Here is a 9,287-nt window from a genome sequence, read left to right on the forward strand (position 1 = left end):
CAAACGCGCGCCCAACATTTGTACACAGTTGACACTTGTCACATGAGAACGGGTCGCTTCTACGATTCGTTCTTAAGTTCAACAGCTCGGCTGTGGAACGAACTGCCGGCCTCTGTGTTTCCTCCCTCCTACAACATGGGACTCTTCAAGACCCATGTTCACTCCTTCCTCTCCACAAAAAGACCCTCCACACAGCATCCCCAAAGATGACATAGGCCCTGAGGGAAATTATTTTCTTCAGGGCCTCCTGTGTGGAGTAAATATTAAAAAAAAAAAAAAAAAAAAATTGTTAATTTGAGTGATGCTTTCTATGAAATATTTATTAAAGCTATTAGCTATGTTTTCTTCGTTTATATCTTCTGGGAAGTTTACTATTTTTATGTCGTTTTTGTTACCTCCATGTACTAATTCTTTAATGATTTTCCAAATTTTTTTGGGATCCCCTTCTTCCGAGTTTATTTTATTTTTTATGTACTCATTATGCATTCTTTTTATGTCTTTAGAGTATTTATTTCTCAATTTTTTGTAGTTGTTCCAATCCATAGTACTATTAGTAAGGCGTGCTCTCTTGTAAAATGTATCTCTATCGTGCTGCATTGTGCGTAGTTCTTTTGTGAACCATTTATTATTGTTTCCTTTACGTATCTTCTGTTCTGGAACTACTTCATCAATGGATTTTTTAATGTTTATTATCATCTGGTCAGCTTTTTTGTTATATTCCATTTGATTTATTTCATTCCAATCAATAGTCTCTAAGGTCTGAATGAAGAGTTCCATATTGTATCTTCTGTAATTTTTAAATGTTATTACTTGTGTTTCTTTACTGGAGTTGTAGTTTTCTCTGTCATTTATTAGAATTTGAATCATATTATGGTCAGTAATTTTAGGCTTAGGCTAGAATTGGGACTCAGCCTGAAAAGAATTCTAGTATATTGCATCTAATGCATAAAAATGCAATAATCTCTGGATTTAATTAATACCTACAATCTTCATGAATGGAGAAGAACTTATATGCGTGATGGCTTTGCAAGAAGCTATTAGTGCAGAAATTATAGTTGCTTTTTAAGAGCCTAGTAAATATCTCTCTTAGCGAGCTTAAAGAGCAAATTGTCCCACTGGTCGGTAAGCAATTGACATAAACTGAATGCTGCAAGACCCTGCGCAGAAAAGTTCCACATTAAACTGCGCTTCAGACCGTTACCTTATTATAGAGAACTTAATATTCAGCTAATTTTCGGTTTATGTCGATTGCTTACCGAACCGTGGGACGACAGGCTAAGTTTCAAGCTTTTAAAAAACATTTGACCGGTCAGTGGTTGAGTTGTCATCAAGTCTGGGTCCCACAAAAAAATGACTAACATTCACGAATAACCTGACAATATTTGAAAATCTCCTACTACCACCACAGTAAACGGAAAATGTTGCTTGTGTTTTGTTGGAGGACTTAGCTAGCCGAGGAATTGAACATACTACGCCTGTGTGGGACCCAAACGCGATGTCAACTCAGCCACCGACGGGTATTTGTTTATATTTCAGTCGGACATTACTATAGGACCACTCTTTCAGAACGCTTGTTCTTTATTCATTTTTTGGTTTTGTTTTATTTCCCAGTCGGTTTTTATTTAATACATTTTATAGGAGTGTTCTTTGCTTGCACACGGAATATGTGAATAGTTGACATATTTTTATTTCTTGGTTAGTTTTTGTTTTATCTTATTTAGGTATTTCAGAGATACTCTAAGATGCAAGAAGACACTACAAGAGACTAGAAGAGACAATCCGAGCCTAGAAGGGTCGAGAAGATGCAATAAGAGCCAAGAAGAAACTAGAAGAGACAAGATGAGCCTTGAAGTTTCGAGGAGATGCAATAAGAGGCATGAAAAGACAAGAAGAGACGAAAGCGGCAGTGAGAAGTAAGAAAATTCAATCAGAGCCAAGAAGAGATAAGACTAGCCAAGAAGAGGTGAGAAGTTGCAAAAAGAAGCAAGAAGAGACAAAAAGAGACAAGAAGAAACAAGACAAGCCTGGAAGGGTCGAGAAGAGGCAATAAGAGGCACGAAGAGCCAAGAAGAAAATAGAACAGACAAGAAGGGGCGGTAAGACTTAAGAATATGCAAGAAGAGATAAGACGAGACAAGCAGGGGAGAGAAGATGCACAAATATGCAAGAAGATCCAAGGCGAGCCAATAAGAGGCGAGAAAAACAAAGAGACACTAGAAGAAACAAGAAGAGACAATAAGAGCCAAGAATATACAGGATGAACCAGAAAGAGCCAAAAATAGTCACAAAAATGTAAGAAGAGGCAAGAAGAAGGAAAAAATAATGCTCAGTCAATTCTTTTATTCCTGCCCATCCTAAATTCCAATATAGGCTTATTAGGTTGCCTGTATACCGGTCGATTAAACTCCAACCTCCTTCCCATCCTCAGAGCATGTGTTCTAAGTCCTAACAAATCAGTGCCCCCTGGCGTACTGGTCGCACCGAGAGAGGAGTGCTCCTGGCTGGGGTGATACAATCGTATTTAAAAAAAAAATATTATTTAATAAATGTTTACATGTTGCATTTTTGACATTTTTTTAACTACCATACTAGGCTAATGCCCGTGTCGTGGTAGTTATACATGAAATAATAATAAAAATAACATAAAAGAACTAAAAAATACTATTTTATAGAAACATAAGTATGCAAGTATGAATCATACATGAAATAATAATAAAAATAACATAAAAGAACTAAAAAATACTATTTTATAGAAAAATAAGTATGCAAGTATGAATCATACATGAAATAATATTAGTATTGTATCATTATTTTAAAAATAATTTCTATTCGTTTTCCGATTTGAAAAGTGATTATACGAAAAAAAATCGCAAAGTATGAAAAATTGTAAAAAAAATCCGAAAAAATTGTAAAAAGAGCCGAAACGTGAGCCTAGCCTCGAATTATGGGAAAGAAATTAAACAAATGCAAGCGGCGTTTTGCGCCATTTGCTGTTGCTTCGTTCCTTTCCCATAATTCGAGGCTCGGCTCGCAAATGTATTCGCGCCATTTTAGATATGAAAAAATTCACTGTGCTAGACGTTTTTTGAGATATTTGATGCATTTTAAATAAGTTCTGCTAATATTTTCGCTTACTCCTAAATTATAATCGTTTTTTTCCTTCCTCTAACATTCGTATAAAAATTATTATATCTCTCTTTTAAACCATCTTCTTCTTTTGGAGCCAAGTACCCACGGAATCGAGCATCCAGCGATCTTCTTATCAGAAATAAACTTTTTTTATTTTTGTAGGCCTTACTTCCCTTACTTTACAACACACAAACTTCTTATAACAAATACCTTATACAAGGTTCAGAATAGATATTTCGTTATGTTTTTATATTCGTATTTCAGCAAGCATTAGAGATTGTGATTTCGTTGAAGTATTTTAGTCATAAATAAACCACTCTATTTTAGTTTTATTTCCCACAAGATAAATTTTACCCATGATGAAGTTACCCCCAAGCAGAAGTAAGTAGAAACTATATTTTTATGTTTAGAATCTTTCCGTTGGTAGTTCCATGTTAAAATACAAAATGGCCACTTTATTATGTCAATAGAACTGTCAAATTGCGGTTGCCAATCGTTATTTGCGAATATTCATCACACATAAACATTCAGTGCGATAAAAAACTATTTAAAACAGAAAATCGATATAATAAAAATTATTGAAATGGGTACCGCCGCGGAGCCGTTGACTCTTGCAAGAGACATCAAACGATCGATCGAGCTTCTTGAAAAACTTCAGCAAAGCGGAGAGGTTCCAGCCACGAAATTAGCGGCCTTGCAGAAGGTTTTGCAGAGCGATTTCCTGAACGCAGTCAGAGAAGTATACGAGCATGTCTACGAGACAGTCGATATTCAAGGATCGGCCGATATCCGAGCGTCAGCGACCGCCAAAGCCACGGTTGCTGCTTTTGCAGCCTCGGAAGGACACGCTCATCCCAGAGTCGTAGAACTCCCCAAAACCGAAGAAGGTCTCGGCTTCAACGTCATGGGGGGCAAGGAACAGAATAGCCCTATCTATATATCCCGCATAATACCCGGAGGAGTGGCGGATAGACACGGAGGACTTAAACGAGGCGATCAGTTGCTGTCTGTCAATGGAGTATCTGTAGAAGGAGAAAATCACGAAAGAGCGGTGGAACTGTTGAAGCAGGCGGCAGGATCTGTTAAGCTGGTGGTGCGCTACACTCCAAAGGTCTTGGAAGAGATGGAAATGAGGTTCGACAAACAGCGAGCGGCGCGCAGGCGACATAATTATCAGTAAATCATTCTGTCATGGAAATATCACCACTTTTTTTTACTATGAAAATGATTTATGCCTTTTATTAGTATCATTGAGCGTATCACACCTGTGCAGGAGATTTTTTTATGAGAACTTTCCGTTGCTTATTGATCTGATCACCAAAGAATCGATGTCGTCTGCAGAATGAAATCTCTAAAATTATATGTGGTTATTATATTAATACTAGCAGAAGACCCCAGAGCTCAGAGGCTCTTTGCAGAGTTTTTATAAATTTCATATAGACAGTGACCTTCCTCTTGTTTGGAAAGTGTGCAAAATTTCATCAGTCTCGGAATAAACCTGTAGATTTGTATAAAAAAAACAAAGCCACACCTCCCTCCCACCACAGGACACAGACACCTTCTTTATATAAAAAGAAGATTGGTAAATGGTTCAGTGGCAATTGTTTTTAAATTACCTTCTTTAGCACACTTTGGTAATTTATTTATTTATTTCACGTCTATTAAGGCTTTTACATATATATAAAAAATATTTACGATTTTATACATGTAATGCTTGAATGGGTTTTCTGATCGACGCTGCTGTGATGTATCGGCGGCTATCTTCGGATGGGCGTATGCAGATGTCTCATATTATATGATGCAAGAAGTCCACAGTGTCAAATTGCGCTGCTTGAAACTTGATGGGTTAGATTGTGTTGTAAAGATTAATTGATGGACGGAATGCAATACGCCCATAGCACACTCTTGATGGAGTGGAGATAAAACTGTTTAAATAAAAAGTTTATTATAATTGTCCATCATAAATTTATTTATAAAACAATAAATTTAAGAGAGGTTGTTTCAAAGAATTTGAACAATTCTTCTAATTTGAAATGTAATTTTTAAGTTCTGTGAAAGATTTTTTCAAGTTCTGTTACTATTTCAGTTCTATCAAGCAACTAGCCTATCATGATATTGATGAATTGTTCAAATTGGCTCCATGATATCTCATCAAAATCACAATTCAACACACCTTTAAAAAGTGAGATAGAGTGATGAAACAAAAACTAGGTTAAATAGTTACCTATCATCACTTTTTGTAGGTGTGTTGAATTGTCATTTTGATGATATCCGGTCACCGTTCAAATTCTCTGAAACGGTTGTTTCATCCTTAATGTATTTATGTGACTTGTGGAAAGAAAGTATTTTAAGTTTATTTTTTATTCCATTACCAATAATTATTTTAAATTCAATAGTATTATATTTTTAAGTTGTTTACTTAGACTAAGCGGGTCAAAGAATTATTCAAACATGTTAAGCAAATAATTATTTAAACATGTTAAGCAAATAATTATTTAAACATGTTAAGCAAATAATTATTTAAACATGTTAGCAAAAAATTACTTGAATTCTAAGCGCATGGAAATACTTTTTAAACTTCATGCTTTTGATAATTAATGATACTTACTAGATTAATTAATTTAATACGTATGATATATTATTCCGGGGTTTAGTGCTAGAAGTGCCCATGTCAAATGTTGGTAATTTGATGTAGGTATCAGGAAGTACTCTAAAATCCCTTGTTTCAATGCTAGGAATATGAACACCTATATCTAGTACTCGGGATTAACTTCTTGATCGCTAATTGTAAATTTTAACTCACTCATAACTTGCGTCTTATTGTATCCATTTTCGCAGCATTCTGCGTTTGAACTACGGTTTAATTATTGAATTGTCCCACAGTCCTGTTTTGCATGGTCGAGGCTGTTTACGGAGCAGAGACAAGACAGAATTGTATTGTCTACTGTATAGTCCTCGTGTAACTCGGCATTAGTCAAAAAAAATTTATGCCAAGAAATCGATAAACAATCTCCATTCCTGAGCGATTCACAAATTTGACATTGGCACTTCTAGCATTTAGGCCCACTTAAATAATTCTTATATAATATTATTTATTACTTATAACTTTTTAGATATTTTATTTATTATCGTAATATGAGATTTACTATTGTTGAATTATTATGTTAACCTGATTTACGCGGCTGTCACATATACGTGATCCATCAGCAGCTATCTCCATACGCGAATTGCATAATAATTATGTAATCCATGGAGTCTCATTAAAACACATTACATTGTGTCAAAAAGTGGCGCGTGAAGGGATAGACTGCGTTGCCAGCGTTGTGAAGGTTAGAAGGTTTAATCCTTGCTAGACATTAAATATTTCTGTATTAATAGCTATAAAATATGATTCTATTAGTGTTATTTGGATTTAAATATTTATAAACCTACCAATAAGGAATATATGGTTATTATTATTTATTCACCAAAATCTTTCTCACTATTGACTTCTTAAGTGCCAATGGCGTTTCCATCGGAATCAAAAAAATTGTATCCGTTGACCGCTGGTATATCCAATTGGTAATCTGATAAAAATACTTTCTGGTTGGAGGATTTTTACCCTCAGCACACTACAGAGGAATTAGGTCGCGGGAGTACGGTGTCCCAAAGGTTAAACGTTATGAAAAGAGCAATATTGTCTTCAAAAAGAAAATATTTTATGAAGTATTTTAACGATTGGACTGCCGATGGGTCTCCGGAAAACATTATCAATATTATCCTTGTCAGAATAATTTGCGATGCGATTTTGACCTTAATGCTTCGAAAAATGTATGAAAAACAAAGTCAGCATCGTTTGGGCTAGTAAAACTTTAGGTTTCACTTTTGATTTTTATGAATGGCGCCTCTCTGAAGGCTAAAAAAGTATTTTTCTGTTTTATGCTCTGGCCTTCAACAGGCTAATCGTTGAACCATGAAATATATTTATAGGCAGCACCGATATAATATCTCATTTTGTTTTATTAGCTAAATAAAGTATTTAATGTTTTATGATTGTTTTATTCTAAACTTTATCGATGTTGCTGCCTCATGTTGATTGCCCCTAAGTATGCTTATAAACAGGACAAAATTTTTCACAAGCCGAGCCACGAATTACGGGAAAGGAACATAGCAATCGCAAGTGCCGTTTGCGGTTGCTTCGTTCCTTTCCCATTATAGGTGGCTTGACTTGCAGAAATTTTGTCCTGTTAATATGTAACATAAGATTGAGCGATTTTAACAAATCCCTTACTACAGCTCCTTCCTTAACCTGCCTCACAACGCCGCCCAAATCGGGTAGCGAGTAGCAACAAAGTTCCCTGATTTACACAAAGAGGAGGGCTCTTGCGAGGTAGAACTCAAAAGTAAATAGAAAAAAAATATTTATTAATCAACTGAACTTTCAGTCACATCACCTTTAGGTTTCATAAGAAAATGTCTGTATATATTTATTCTGATGTCCATCCTGTGCTGTACTGCCATAAACTAAATTAAACTCTGAAATACAATTTTACACCTCTCTCAAAAGCCTACATGTGAAATTGAAGGTTCAATATGCAGTGGTAATGCTATTTCCAAAAACAATGTTTTTAGTATTTTCTATTATCAAATATATTATTATGTCGAAGCGGGCTAAAATATTTTCTTGGTCAGTTCCATCAAGAAATGTTGATGTAATTTAAAAAACTCCAGTACACACTGTGAATTCTTACCGTATTGGGATTCGAGGGGACTCAAGATGTTTATGTAAACATTCTTGAATTGTGTCACTGTTTATAACTTTAGATCTGACCAGTAAATAACTAGGACAAATACCCTATGATATTAAGGCGATGCACTACGTAGTAATGCAAAATGATGTGTTTTTGGTTTCAAAATTTGGTCGCCTAGAAATGTTTCAGATGCTTTAATTAAATACTGCGAGTAGAATACATCTTGGTCTTTGAAATAATCGAGTATTTTTTAGATAAGTCTTTTTATAAGCCCAGAAAAAAATAATGTATAAGGCCTATGAAAACTTCTTCAAAGTTCAAAATCTCCTACTTACGAACCCATTTTCGGTTATGATTTTATTGTATAGTGTGGAAAATTAAGTTATTTATAAAATGATCGGAAAAAAAATAAATATTTATACCTGAACATCCACAAAATAAAATAAAGGGCACTTTTTGGCCATGTTTTTTTCCTGCATAAATTAAAACAGGCGGATGGTGCTAAGCGGGAATTTAAACCTTATCGCCATCTACGTAAGGGTTGTTATTGATGGCGGCTCAATTAAAAATGTTACACGACATAGTGCATCGCCTTAAGTGAATTCATTCCGACTTTATCCATAGTATCGTATATATATTTATTATTTTTGTTTTACCATTTGTATAACGATATATGTACAACATTGTATAATTGTTTTTATATTTTATTTTATATGTTTTTATATTTTCTTATTATTTATGCTATCACCATAATACGGGCTTTTGCCTAGTTTGGGGTATTAATACAAAAATAAATCGATTATCACCGTATTGTAAAAGCTATTTATTATATGACGTTTAAATAAATAAATAAATACTCAAATTTTTTAAATTATATTTTTTGGCATCCTGAAAAACAAATTGGAGTGTTTTTGATGTTTTTTTTAACTATTACATTCATAAACTGCACTTACAGAACCTACTTTTTGGAACATTTTAACATATTTTTTTCATCCAGATTTAAATAAATTTAATTTGCCGCCTTTGAAAGGAATATCATAGTCATAAATAAACCACTCACATCTTACTCAATGTGTTACATTAGCGCCTCTAGCGGCAAGAGTTGTTGATATCGCCATAATTTCACAGCAGTTGGACATATTATTAATATATTGCGCCAACGTGTGAACGCCGTCGCCAACGTTAGGGCCAACATTGCCGCCAATCCTCTTGGCCAATTCACGAATCATACATTGGGCCAGCGCGTTGGCACAATGCATTTGGCAAACGTCTACTATGCCCATTTTAGTTATAGAATAATAATTTGATAGGATACTCGCCTGTGAAATAAATTTTAAATAAACAAAAGAAATAAATATTTGTATCTGTTCAACAACGCCCCGCATTAAAGTGACGTCTGGGGGTACTTAATTACCTTTGCCAAACTTA

General features: G+C 34.6%; 1 protein-coding gene across 1 annotated transcript; it reads left to right on the forward strand.

The window, feature by feature from the left end:
• Positions 1–3,582: 3,582 nt before the first annotated feature.
• veli (L27 and PDZ_signaling domain-containing protein veli) lies at positions 3,583–7,156 on the forward strand. Its single transcript, XM_089648191.1, has one exon. The coding sequence runs from the start codon at positions 3,713–3,715 to the stop codon at positions 4,307–4,309; it is 597 nt and encodes a 198-aa protein (XP_089504317.1). The 5' UTR covers positions 3,583–3,712; the 3' UTR covers positions 4,310–7,156.
• The last annotated feature ends 2,131 nt before the right edge of the window (positions 7,157–9,287 follow it).

Source organism: Hesperophylax consimilis, chromosome 27 (assembly GCF_061612785.1).
Source record: "Hesperophylax consimilis isolate HC1 chromosome 27, BYU_Hcon_1.0, whole genome shotgun sequence".
In the NCBI taxonomy this organism is placed as follows: Eukaryota; Metazoa; Arthropoda; class Insecta; order Trichoptera; family Limnephilidae; genus Hesperophylax; species Hesperophylax consimilis.

Coding starts and splice junctions, on each gene's coding strand:
- veli (XM_089648191.1), top strand. CDS start 3,713: ATGGGTACCGCCGCGGAGCCGTTGACTCTTGCAAGAGACATCAAACGA.